Genomic DNA, 15,000 nt, shown 5'->3' on the forward strand with positions numbered 1-15,000 from the left:
AATCCATGGGGATATATGGCTTTGTTTGATCAGGTTCACAGAGAGGAGGGAAAAAAAGACGGTACGATTTGACGGAGGGACCAATATTGGCAGTTCTCAGGAGGATTGGTCATGGGAGGCCAATCGGTTGGTTAGTCAAGACAGCGCAACCAAAGATTCCGTTATAGAGGAGACATCAAGCACATTCACGAGCAGCGAGGATAGCAATAGGAACGAATTGTCCAAGGTATACTTATATATAACTGAATGTCTGAATTTCTTCGAGTATAATGAAGTCGATGAAATTAAAGTCGAGAGAGAAATAAAAAAAAAGAAAAAAAAAAAAAAAAAGAAAAAGAAAAAAAGAAAAAAGGAAAAAGAATGAAAAAAGAAAAAAATAAGTTACGCAAAAGTTACGTAAAAATTAATAAAAGATCAAGATACATTTATCGTATCGATCGATTGACCTTTAAGAAAGACAATATATCTTTTAAATGTTTATTTATTCAATATTATTATTATTATTAGAGAAAATATAGTAACAAGGGAAAATGATAAGTAAAAGGGAATAATAATGTTATAATTAAAAAAAAAGATCATGAAGTGTAAAGGTAAAAAGAGAGATAGAGAGAGAGAGAGAGAGAAAAGATAAGATCTAAAAAAAGATTTCCTCCAAGTCGATCGAGAGTAAAAAAAAAAAAAAAAGATAAAGACAGAGAGAAAGAGAGAGGGAAAGGGATTGGAAAGGTCTCGCTTTAGTGGTTCACTAGGAAGAGAACCGATTGAACTCTGTGCTGGTATGGTGTTATTGATGGTGGTTGTGCTGATGCTGGTCGATCGAGTAAAAGGGGTTTTTTTTTTTTTTGTTTCTTTCCCCTAATAATTATATCTATTTTTCTCTCTCTCTCTTTTTTTTATTTTTTTGATTCCGATCGACGAATATTATATGTTGTATGTAATATTAACGATATATTTTATGTATGTACTGTAATATACATTCATACATATATATATATATATATATGTATGTATTTAGCATATCTATTTATGCCATGGATGACTATGACGACGGCGACGAAAATGATGAAAATGATTTTGATATCGTTCGAATCATTCGAAATGATATTCCCATTCGTGGCAATCGATGTACGATAAAAATGATAAAGATGATAAGGATCGTCACTGGCTCGTACTCCCTCCTGTCCTCCTAAGAAAAACAAAAAAAGAAAAAATAAATAAATAAAAATAAAAATAAAAATAAAAATAAAAATAAAAGAGAAAAAATAAAAGGAAAAAAAAATGTCGACGAAGATTAGTCGTTGATTGGTTGATACATCCCAACAATGCCTTAACACTTTTAACATAATCGTTAATCGTGATCGTGATCTGTTGTCCAATACTTTCGTCTTTTGTATTTTGTGTTTTGGTTTTTTTCTTTTTCTCTCCCTTTTTTTCTTTTTTTTTTTTTTTCTTATTAATTCTTTTGGTATACGCCCTTTCCCCTCTATCTATTTTGATATCTTTTAAATATACATTTATATTTCTCTTCTTCTTCTTCTTCTTTCTTTTTCTTCGTTTACGTTTGTATTTTTCTTTTTTTCTCTTAACGCTTTTACTTATTTATTTATTATGATACATTTATTCTTTCATTTGTTTTCTTTCTCTTTTTCCTTTTTTTTTTTCTTTTATCGATTTTGTTTTTTTTGTTTTTTTTTTTTTCAATATCCTCTTTCTGATTCATACATACAATGACTTTGCGAAAACGTATCGACACTCTAACAAAATAATAACCAAGTTAGCCACTTCGTGTATGTTTTTCCGATATTATCGCATAGCTTCTTCTTACATGCTCGTTATTTTTTTTTTTTTTTTTTTTTTTTTTTTTTTTTTTTTTTTTTTTTTTTTTTTTTTATAGAAGCTCCCTCAGTATTACCCTTCAACAATTTTCTTCGAGGACCTCTTCTTCTCCGTAAACACGTATACACGTATATCTACACACATACATATAAATATATAAATATATACATTTATATATATATATAATACATACACATATATATATATATATATACATACATATACATATTTTAGCTCTCTGACCGATAAACCTCTTTTGCTCGATAAACCCTTTTTAACTCCTTCGAGCTTGAAAGGCTTGGTACGCTTTAGTTTTTTGTAATCTCATCCCTCCCCGTATCATCGTCATCGTCATTGTCATCGTTGTCATCATCGTCATAAAAATGCGCCATTTGGAGCTATTATTCGTACGTCTTAACGGGAGTCATTAACTTACGTTATTTATAAAAATAAATTGTTATGTTAAAATAGTAAACTTTATACGTTTCTTCAATTCGTTTACGTTATTTAAATTGACAAAGGATATTTAATTATATCGTCGTATCGTTCAAATAATTAAAAAATAAAAAATTGAAAATTCAATAGTAAACGTAATATTCAGTGTGCTGTGAATTTGATCGATTGATATAATTGGAAAAATAAGTTTCATTGTTCCTTTTTTTCTTATCAAAAGAAATTAGTTCTCTCTCTCTCTCTCTCTCTCTCTCTCTCTCTCTCTCTCTCTCACACACACACACACACACATTCCGTTCTGTGTTCGATCGTATGAAAACAAAAAAAAAAAAAAAAGAACAAAAAAAAAATGAAAACTACTTTTGAAGCACAGTTTTAATCTCATTGTTACATTTCTTTCGAGTTCTCATCAATTCTTCACGTTCGATTAGTATGTTCGTTCGTTCGTTTATCACGTTCTTCTTTAACCTCTCGACCTCCCTCACCCTCTATCCCTATCCCTTCTCCATTTCATTCATCCTTTTTCGTTTTTTTTTTTTTTTTTTTTTTTTTTTTTTAGCTAATTCTCCGAATCAGTTAGCCAAACTTTTCATTCTATATAGATACATATACATATATATATATATATATATATATATATATATATATATATATGTATGTATATATATAGAAGATATGAAGTAACCTACATTATTTCTCAAGTTAATTGCATTACGTAGAACTTAAATGGGCTGTGTTATAAATAGGAACTGTTATCTTTACACATTACATAGATAGTTTTTACTTATTTATTACTCGTAGATTTATGCAACGTGGAAATTGATATATATATATATATATATTTTTTTTTTTTTTTCTCTTTTCTATTCTTTCAATTCCATTATCTAGTTGCTCGATAAATTGGCAATAAATAAATAAATAAATAAAGATATCTGTATATAAATTAAATATATTATAATTATATGATAAAATTTATCTATATCGAAAATATATTTTTTATATATTATATTTATATTCATATCATATTATATATATATATATATATATATATATATATATCATCGTATTGTATATGCTATATTTATATTACATATATTATTTATATATAATTAAGAAAATTTAATTATATCTTTAACAGTCATAAATATTTCCTTATTATTTCTAATTGTTTCTCTTTATTATTTCTAATGTCAAACATATTGTCAATCGAATTGCACGTATGGTAAAGTAATATGGCGTTATAATCAAAGAAGGGGGTAGATGGGAATGGGTTCGCAGTCAATATCGTTTTAGTATCATACTCATATATAAACATACATACATACATACATACATACATACATACATACATATATACATATATACTTTTCATTCGTTTTTCCCGATAGTTTTTCCTACCTGGTTGAAGATCGACCGTATGTATTTGTCAATTCGTTGGCGGCACGAGTGCGGCCGACGGGTAACGACAGTTCGATTATCCGTTATCTTTATTAGATGACCTCGTAAAACGGCCTCGAGAAATCTCCCTCATCCCTTTCCTCACTCCTGCCCTTCATCTGTCTCTTTCTCTCTCTCTCTCTCTCTCTCTCTTTCTTTCTCTATCTCTCTTTTTCTCTTATCGTTTCTTGATCATTTTTTCATACTTGGAAAATATCTTCCAAACGTAATATAGTCAATCGTCTTTATTTTATTTATTTATTTATTTATTTATTTATTTTTTGTATCTCTTTCTCAATTTCATCTCATATAAATTACATGAATTTCTTTTTATCCCTCTCCTTCTCCTCCTCCTCCTCCTACTCCTCCTCCTCCTCCTCCTCCTGCTCCTCCTCCTCGTTCACTTCTCTTTTCTCCTTTTCTTTCTTGGAATATTTTTTTTCCTTTTTTCTTTTTTTCTTTTTCTTTTTTTTTTTTTTGATTCTTGTCATTGTTTTTTCTCCCTTCTCATTGTATTTTCTTTTTCTTTTCTTTTTACATTTTATACTTTCGTACATTATCATCTCGCGAAATTCCTCTCTTATACCCCGTCAAAAACTTTAGTCAGCGATAGGAAGGAGCTTGTATAGGAGCGCTTTGTAAATTAAGTACACTTCGCTTATTAATGTAGAAAGACGAAGTGATCGATATCGCGCTGCAAAGCGATCAAAGGGAGTCAAAAGAGTAGAATTTCTCATCAGGGAGAGAGTGAGAGAGAGAGAGAGAGAGAGAGAGAGAGAAAGTGAAGTATCATTTTGCCAGTTTATATTTAAAATCATGAATATTTTTTTACTCTTACGGTCACGTCATTGATATTATTATAATTCAAAGCAATTCGAAAAAAAAAAATGTCGAAAATGTTCGAAAAAAATTTTATATATATATATACATGTGTGATAAATCGTGATCATTGATCTATCTTTTAAATTGATCGATAAGTAATTTGTGATTTGTCAAAATCGAAATGAAATATTTGTGATCGTTTCTTTGCCACAAAATAACATATTTAATCAACCCTCTCTCTCTCTCTCTCTCTCTCTCTCTCTCTTGAGGAAATAGAGAAAGAGGGAAAGACAGATGTAATTAAAAAAAGACAAAAAAAATGTCGATCGTACATATACATATATAAAGATACGTAATAAATCATGATCATTGATCTGTCATATATATTCTAATCACATAAATCATTGATCTATCATATATTGTATTCACATAAATTGTTGATGATTAATATACGTTGATATGTAATTCGTAATTTGTGAAAAATTGTAGTAAGAGATTTGAGATCATTTTTTTTTTTTGAGAGAGAGAGAGAGAGAGAGAAAAGAGATGAAATATCATTTTTCTAACATATATTTTAAATCATCGAACTCTTACATGACATCATTGGTATTATTATAATTAAAAAAAAAGAAAAAAGAAAATCAAAAAAAAATAAAAAGAATAGAAAAAAATTATCTACTATCATTCTTTTCTCTCTCTCTCTCTCTCTTTCTCTCTCTCTTTCTCTCTTTTTATTTTCTCATTTCTATCCATGATTTCTATAAACGAAGAACGATTTGAAGAAGTCTCACGGCGTGGCGCGTGGTGTAACTTCATTGGCGCTCCGTGATTCCGAATGTCCAATTAAAACTGTCGAGAGGGTGCCGGCGTTCCCTCGAGAAGCGTTCCTGTTTCATAATTAATCGAATTGGAACGCGGCCAAAGGATATTTCGAAAGGGTAGGAAAGGAAAGGAAAGGAAAGGAAAGGTCGTTAGCTGTCGTTGCTTTCGATATCGCGAGTTCCGCCGTGAATTTCGAACTCGACGATGAAGTGAAATAGAAATGGAGAAAGAAAGAGAAGAAATAAAGAGAAAGAAAAAGAAAGAGAAGGATAGAGAGAAAGATTTAATCGAATCGAAAGAACGAAGAAGAGGAATCGAGATCTTGTGAGAGCTCTTATACGTCAAGTTAAATGATCGAGAGTTCAAAGGTCGCTGGTCTTTTTCATAAAAGTAAAGGAATGAAGAAGAACAAAAAAAGAAAGAAAGAAAGAAAGAAAGAAAGAAAGAAAGAAAGAAAGAAAAAGAGAAACAGAAAGGTACAATCTAGTGCTTCCGTCCCGAGAACGTATATATATATATATATATATACACATACATTCAAATATATATGTATATATATATTCATATTCGTTCTGATGCCAAACGGTATTGCCACGTAGATCTACATTGGTTATTACATCTATACTTACATTTACTTACGTATGTTCGTATATGGCATGTATGTATGTATGTATGTATGTATGTATGTATGTATGTATGTATGTATGTATGTATGTATGTATGTATGTATGTATGTATGTATGTATGTATGTATGTATGTATGTATGTATGTATGTCTATCTATCTATATACTTGATGTGTACTATTTACGCCGCCGCCGACTGCACCCGAGCTTTTCTACAAGATTAAAGCTCAGTGTCTATCTTGATTTTTCTTTCATGGTTCGTCAACCCTTTCAAGAACTTTCTTGATATGTGTTGTTATATATCTATTTTATATAATATATCTATTTTATATAAATAGACATACACATATCAATTTGCATTAATTGGAGGATTCAATCCGGAGTCTTTGAAAATATTCCTTTCTTTATTTTCGTTTTTTCGTTTGAAAAAATCCTCTCTCTCTCTCTTTCTCTCATTCTCCATCTTTCTAATTTTTCTTCAATATGTAACACACGTTCACTATGATTAAAAGATATTACAGATTCTATTATTCTCTTCTTTCTCTCGAATCGATCGTATCGATCAAATCGTCGTTTCGTTTCCCCTCACTTCGTCCTTTTTTCCCCATTTTATACGAATGTTTTATTTAAAAAAGAAAGAGAGAAAAAAAATTCAAACAATATTCACTAACATTAATGGATATTAATAAATCGATATTAATAATATACGTATTAACAAATCGATCAAAGAAAGACGTAACACATTTGATCAATTTAAATCCAATCGTTTATCCTTTTAGCGAAACGAAAAGCATACGATTTGTTTTCTTTCAAAAATCCTTCTTCTTGTTCTTTTTTTTTTTTTTTTTTTTTTTTTTTTTATTCATTCATTCTATTATTTTTCTTACTGTAATTTGTTTTTTCTTTTTTTTGTTTGTTTTTTTTTTTTTTCGAAAGGCAATATTTTTTCCTTTCTTCGTCCTTTTCATTCTTTCTTTTTCTTTTTTTTTTCTTTTTTTTTTTTTTCCTTATTACTACAATACATACGTATATATACATATCACACGATCGAACTACGCATAAACAAAATCATCGTTCGTACACACTGTTTATATACTTTTATCCTAACACTTATATCAACGATATTTTCATCATTTATAAGTAGGTATGTGTGTGTTTTTATCTATGTAGATCATTATAATATAATATAATCGTTCAGCATCGTGTTTTGGGAATGAACATAAAAAAATTTTTTCAAATGCTCCTCGCTTTGCTTACGATCTATGTATCTTATTTCCTTTTCTTTTTTCTTTTCTCTTTTTGTTTGTTTGTTCGTTCGTTCGTTAGCTTATAGAGCAATAAAATATTTTGTTTTTATACGGGAACATGTAATGCTATTTTAACAATTAATACGAATGATGTATTTTCGTTGAGCATGAAATGCTTTAATTGGTGCATTTATGTATATATATATATATATATATATATATATATATATATATATATATATGACACATGAACTCCTTTCCACCATCAAAACCTTACAGCTTTTAAAAGTGTGGGGGAGAAACGTCTTGCTTAAGACAAATTATGCATATCTATCGAGATACATAATATTAAAAAAATGATCTACGTTTTAATGATCTGAAAAAAAAAACGAGAAAAAGAATAAGAAGGAAACAATTAGCCCAGAAAGATTCAAGAAAGAGAAAGATTGATTTTTAAAATTACTTAGTAATTATCGACTCGCCCTGTATATATATATATATATATATGTATATATATATGTAAAATATAACAGGACGTTTCTCTCAATATGACATAACATGCTAATTATACTCACGATCGTTTTTAATTATAACAAAACAATTAAATAAAGACGTTTAACGTGTTCGTTCCTAGAATTTAATTAAAAAAAAAAAAAAAAAAAAAAAAGGACAAAAAAGTAGAAGAAAAAAAAAAGGGAGAGAAAGATCTCAAGGACAAATAAATATTTATTATTCCGAATGAATGTAAATGTTAATAATAAATTCTAGTAACGTCATACACGTGACGTCGTAGTATGAAAAAAGAAAAATAAAGAGAGCAAAGGCAACAATAAGAACAACAACAACAACAAGAACAAAAACAACAATAACAATAACAAAAGCAAAGATTAGATAGAAAAACAAAACAATTGTACGCGTTGTCTAGCATCCTTTCTCCTGGCAAGTCAGCAGAGATGGTCAGAAGTTAATCGGACACATGGTCTTAAGAAAATCCTTGGGTTCTGGGAGTAGTACAAGTATACTCGGTCTCAAGGTCGTCGGTGGTATACTCTTAGAGGATGGTTCTATGGGAGCCCTTATCGAAAAAGTCAAGAAGGGTAGTACAGCTGACATAGAAGGCCAATTGAGACCAGGTGAGAAAAAGAATGAACTATTATCTTATTCTGTCCATTTTGAAAAAATAAGAAAGGAAAAAGAAAAGAAAAGAAAAAAAAAGAAAATAACATCTCTTTTCTATATCTATATTTCAATATTTATATGTATATTTATTTTTATAAAATTAATAAATATATGTATGTAGATTAATATATTGTTTATTCAAAGGAATATATAGATTTATATTTATAATATAATAATAAATAAATAATAATAAAATTAAAATAAATAAATAACTATATACATATATATATATATATATTTATTTATTTATTTATTTATTTATTTATTTTATAATAATTTAAATATATATTTATTATGTATTTCAATATAGAGAAATGAAATTTTATAACAAATAAATATATAGATTTTTTACTTCAATATACATATATATATATATATATATATATGTATATGTAAATGTATATGTATATGTATATGTATGTTATTCTTATGATTCATTTTGATTGAAAAATCTCAAATAAATATTGATATATAAATATAAATAACGTTTTATTGAAAATAAATTGTCTTTTATTATATATAAATTCAATAAATAATATCAATCGAGTAGAAAGCGATTGGGATAGAAAAACGATATTCCGAGATCGGGTATCTCTTGATTGTTACAGGCGACGAGGTACTCAAATGGAACGGTAGATCTCTTCAGGATAAAAGCTTCAGGGATGTATACGAGATTATCGCGGAATCGAGGCAGGAATCCAAAGTTGAATTGATAGTTTCGCGAAATTTATCGGCCGCATTAGCACCGAGTACTACGACAATGACGACAACGACGACGATGGTAGCACAACAACAGCAACATCAACAACAACAGCAACAACAACAACAACAACAAGGACCACCGGGTTCGTCGATGTCCGTACCGTCCAGGCGAATTGCTGTACAACCACAATGGAGACAAAAGCAAGAATCCATTTCCGGTTCTCAACAACCCCATCACAAAGGTGACTATGAATTACAAATAATATCGTATTTTTACGAGAATGTCTTTTTGTCTGTCTACGATGAGTTTATTCAAGGTCTATATATATATCGATCGATCGATCGGTTTTCGTTCAATTCGATCAATTTCAAAAATGATCTCTAATAATTACGAATTGAAATCAATCGATCGATATTTCTAAACATCCAAATTATTTCGATTAACAGATTAAATGACTTTTGATTGGACTACGATAGATATCAGAGATTTGGATATCGAGGAGAAAGACAGATCGTAAAGTTTTTCTCTCATCTCTCGTTTTATTATTAATGTATTGGAGTAGATATTTTCTTTTTGTTCCTTTTTTTCTTTGCTTTTCTTTTTTAATTTTTTTTTTCTTTTTTTTTTCTTTTTTTTTTCTTTTTTTTTTTTGTAGCAACAATCTCTCACGTCCACGTCCCCTTTGACGAGCGACTCGAGAACGTTCGAAAGAATATTTCTTTTTTTAATCTTCTCTTTTTCTTTCTCTTTTTTTTTTCTTTTTTTTTCTCTATCTCTCTCTCTCTCTCTCTAACGTTCTCGACGACCACGAAAGAAGATAAAATTAATTTAATAAATATTAAACGTTGTTACGCTCAAGAGATAAATATTTGTCTGCGTTATTAAGAGATTAATAATGGCGCGTGTCGTGACATGAGAATAAAGTAGAAAAGTAACGTTGCGATAGTTCGATGTCGAGTTCATATATAGTTATTTACGTACATACATACGTATGTGTGTAGTATATATATATATATATATATATATATATATATATATATATATATGTATACGAAACATAGATAGAGAAATATTTTTCTTCTTGTTTATTTATTTATTTATTTATTTTTCCTTTTACCTTTTAACAATAGATTGTAAGTGTATTTAAGCTTATATTGGACACGGCGCTATATTATCACAGATTATATGATTTTTCGCATTCCAGGTCTTAAGAAATGCATCCTATGGGGTAGGCTTTAAATTTCTTTTAACAACCAACCCCCTCTAAAGCCCGCCCGTTGTCTCCACATTTTTTGCTGAGTGTACCTCATTTCTTCTATCTTTCTCTTTTTTTTTTGTTTTTTTTTTTATTTTTCTTTTTATTACTTATGGCAAAACACTCCCTCTGCACTCGCATCCAGCCTTTTTCTTCCTCAGCCCTTTTCTTCATTTTCGTTTCTGTCTCCTGAAATTGAATCGATCGAATTCGATGAAAATGAAAAAAGAAAAAAAAAAAAGAAAAAAAAGAAAGAAAAAAACAAAAACAATAAAAAAGAAAAAGAAAAAAGAAAAACAAAGGAAAAGTAAGAAACGATTGAATAGCTCAATTTCCGCATTTGTGTATTACTATCGATGTGTCTTATTGTAGAGCGTAGATCGTAGTGCTGATGCACCTCTTCCTATATTTCTACCCACGCTCCCTCGTCCCCTGCCCTCTGCCCCGCCCAAATCCCTTGGGCCTCTATTTTACGACCACCCTCGCTGAAGTGTACACCTGTCCTTTTAACAAGGACTTAGTCTTATGGGAGCAACAACATTATAAATTATATGTATATCTATCTATTTATCCATATGTATAGCGATATACACATGTGTATATATATATATATATATATGTATGTATATATATGCATGATTATATACAGTAATATTTTTGTCATGACGTGTTTATCTTTATCCATTGATTTATATAAGTACTTATACCTTATATACCTGAGTATTATACATACATATCATCGATATATAGAGACCCGAGGAATGTATCTTTTTTGTAACTTAAATCTATTTCATATATATATACATATTATAAATCGTAAGGGTTGATCTCTTTCATTAATACGATAGTATTATCATCATGTTGTTATTATTATTATTATTATTATTATTATTATTATTATTATTATTATTATTATTATTATTATTATTAGTAAGAGATTGCCGATAGGACGTGCTTTTGATCGCTTTTATTATTATTGTTTTCTTTTTTTTTTTTTTTTTTTTTTTTTTCAATAATCCAACAAATACGTGTATACATATATATACAAAGAATTAGTTCGCTGTTGTAATAATTGACATTTTAGCATATAAAAAATTTTGAATCGAGCATAAAATTTTCGTCGTGTTCCATCCCACCAACCCCCTCTCTGCCATTGATACTTAGGTAAAGGAAAAAAAGGACAATACGATTCTCCTACGATGCGTGGTACGATGTTTCATTAATCTTATCAAATTTCCTTGCAGTGATTCGATGATGAGAACGCTTCGTGGATTAGCTTTATTGAAACGTATCAGAAAGAGAGCGAGAGCAAGAGAGAGAGAGAGAGAGAGACAGAGAGAGAGAAAGAGAGAGAGAGAAAGAGAGAGAGAGGGAGAGAGAGAGAGAGATAGGTGTTTCGGTTTATGAGCGAAATATAATCTCTTCTCGCGTGGATCATCTCGTTGCCGTTGTCCTATCTCTTCCGTATTCGCACGGAAGAGTCTTTTAATTAAATTACGAGCGATACGATCGAACGTTCTAAAGGGTACAAATTATTATCGTCGCGTGAGTTCGTCGCGTTATATTCACTCACTCACTCACTCACTCACTCACTCACTCACTTACTCACCCGCTTTCTCTCCCTCTCTCTCTCTCTCTCTCTCTCTTTCTTTCTCTTTGACTTCATCTATATACCACATAACCTGGGCTCTATCGATAATAAATTAATATATCTCTTCGAACTTACATACACATATATACATATATATATATACACGTACACACATATATACATTTATACGTAAATACGTACACTCAATACAAATATTATTTCTACCATATGATTTCTTTATAGATATAACACAGTTATATTATCGACATGAAATATCATAATCAAAATATTAATGAATTCAATCGTATTCGTTGCATTCGCATCATTTTCAAATTTATACTTTATGTACTTTTATACGATATATAGATATACACTAATACATATCTATATCTATATCTATACCTATCTCTTTCTTTTTCTCTCTCTATACATTTATATATATATATATATATATATATATATATATATATATATATTAATATATTTACTAGATAAAAAGAGACAGGAAAAGAAAAAGATAGGAAAAATATTATTGAGTCATTCTCTATTGGTCATTCGCTCTACAATCCCTCCCACTCCCCCATCATTCACCCACCCACCTATTCACCCCCACTTTATCACCCCCTCCCCCAACCTCCGCGATCAATCTTTCAATCCCTTTCACAAAGTCTCTTTGTTCTTGTATTGTCCCTTAAACCGATCGTCTATGATCGTCCTCTATGTTTATATCTTTTTGATGTAAATGTGTGAATTAAGGCCGTTGCCGGCACCGTACGATGTAACTTGCAGAATTGTACGACGCGAGACGCGAGAAACCGTCGGTTTTAGTGACGTCACCTGGCTCACCGGATCTACACGGTCAAGGACGTATAAGGCATGCCCGTAGAGCAGCACCAACAGGAAATGCAAATGTCGGTGGTAGTCTTCAAGTGAAGCTTTCCTTCGATCCCATTGCACTTCAATTAATCGTCACCGTCGTTTATGCATCTAATCTTACACCACGTCTCGATGGACAACTGAGGAATCCATACGCCAAGATCTTTCTACTTCCCGATAGGAGGTAAGTCCTTGTTTATCTCACTCTCTCTCTTTTCTTTTTTTTTCCCTTCTTTTTATTTCACCTTTTTTTCTTTTCTCTCTTTTCTTTTTTTTTTTTTTTTTTTTTTTTTTTTTTAAGATTTTATCTCGCTACGTCGGAAAGAAAAAAAAAACAACAACAGGAAGGTTTTATTATATACGTTGATTTACGATTACGTGGCGAACGCTATAAGCGCGTTAAGTGTTTCGATCGTTCAATGTCAATTATCATAGAAATAGTTAATTAAACATATACGTATAGTTTTTATGATGGATTATTTTACATCCACGAGAATGGTACGATATCTTCGAATATATCTATGTGTAAAAGAATCGATATAACGTGTATAATACGTATTTGTAGTGTTGGAATGATGAATTTTGTCGTTTGAATGAAAAGTAAAATAGATGAAAAAAGAAGAGAAATCAACGAACAAACAAATTAACGTAAACGATCATATCTTACGAGCAATAAAAATAAGTAATAATAATAATGATAATAATAATAATAATAATAATAATAATAATAATAGCGGTATCATTAGCTCGTCAGTTAGGTTGAATGTTTCTCTATGAAAATTCAGTGAAAAGGAAAGAGGAAAAAAGAGAGAGAGAGAGAGTAAAGAATAAAGAAAGAAGAAAAGAAAGGAGGGTGGGGGGTGAAAGTAAATAAATAAATTAAAAGAGTAAAATGTCAGTCTGAATGGCATAAAAAGATAATTGCTTTCGAGAAATATTTCGTAAAATTATTTGGACTAACGTTTGTTCCCTGTTGGCCTTTCTACGACAATTTAACTAAAGTAGTACAATCCCGTGATCGTTTCAAGCTGTCTAAAATTTGACGATATTATCGCATAAAGTTTAGCTAATCAACGTATACTTATACACATACATGCATGAATAGTTAAATACATATCTATATAAATACATACATATATATATATATATATATATATATAGATACATAGATCATTGGCAAATATCCCAAAGAGGGGAAAATCGTCTGTAGTAACGTTGTTTGCCTTATTCTCACTTTTGTGTGAATTATCTAACGAACGATTAGAGAGAAAATTAGTTTCTCTGATTAAACGTCGTTGATTATTCATAGCAATTAGATTCCAATTAATACTTTTTTCTTTTAATCTTTACATCAAATTATAATTAACTGTTTAAATGAAGTATAAGTAAAATTTACAAGATACATCCCAATATCTCTTATATGTACATACATATGTACATACGTACATATATTTATAGTTTAAACTACATATATCAAAGATTCTATATAAAAGGATGATCCATTGGACCATTATCAGCATCTTTCTTTTACGCTTTATCATTTCGAATAGAACAAGAATATCTTTTTTCCATTTCTTTTTCTTTCTTCGCTCGTGGACGCCAAAATGTCGAGGATATACTATATCGCATTCTAAGATAAATAATTTCGCGAACGTTAAAATGGAGTTCTACACGTAAGGCGAGCCAAGAACGTAACCCCGGAAAACGGTAGAAAACCTTCGTCGTGAAAACTTGGCCGTCGTGCCAACGATTTCGTAGACGCCTAATGGCCGTGAAGTTTTGCCCGTTCCGTTAACTTTACAAATCCTTCCATTAACTTTGAGCCGTGCTTGTATACCTACATATCTTCTGGATTTTCTGTGCTTTCACCGAGTTCTCATATATATATATATATATATATATATATATATATATATATATACACATAGTGCGGACATACATACATACATAGTTGGAGAGCATCGAGCCAAGAGTTTTGCGAGTGAAAGCTAATTTTTATCAAGTTTTTATTCCCCGCGAGTTGGAATAATTTCTCATTTGAAAAGAGAGGAGACTGGGAGGGAGAGGAAGGGACCAAGTAAGAGGCAACCAAGCCGACGAGTAATTTTGTTGAAATAAATTTATATCCCTGAGACCGTTAAAATATAATATAAC

The 15,000-nt window shown here is 30.0% G+C and overlaps 1 protein-coding gene across 26 annotated transcripts in view; it reads left to right on the top strand.

The window, feature by feature from the left end:
- LOC124425097 (regulating synaptic membrane exocytosis protein 2-like) overlaps positions 1 to 15,000 on the top strand; it is a 97,275-nt gene that overhangs the window by 39,086 nt on the left and 43,189 nt on the right. For 22 of the 26 annotated variants that reach the window (XM_046965150.1, XM_046965142.1, XM_046965134.1 and 19 more), the window contains 5 exons: positions 34 to 226; positions 8,168 to 8,375; positions 9,030 to 9,365; positions 10,305 to 10,352; positions 12,760 to 13,030. In XM_046965150.1, coding sequence (XP_046821106.1) covers positions 34 to 226; positions 8,168 to 8,375; positions 9,030 to 9,365; positions 10,305 to 10,352; positions 12,760 to 13,030 — 1,056 coding nt within the window. The remainder of the gene's footprint in view (positions 1 to 33; positions 227 to 8,167; positions 8,376 to 9,029; positions 9,366 to 10,304; positions 10,353 to 12,759; positions 13,031 to 15,000) is intronic. The other 4 variants (XM_046964985.1, XM_046965025.1, XM_046965099.1 and 1 more) reach the window with 4 other exon arrangements.

This window comes from Vespa crabro, chromosome 1 (assembly GCF_910589235.1).
Source record: "Vespa crabro chromosome 1, iyVesCrab1.2, whole genome shotgun sequence".
Classification (NCBI taxonomy): Eukaryota; Metazoa; Arthropoda; class Insecta; order Hymenoptera; family Vespidae; genus Vespa; species Vespa crabro.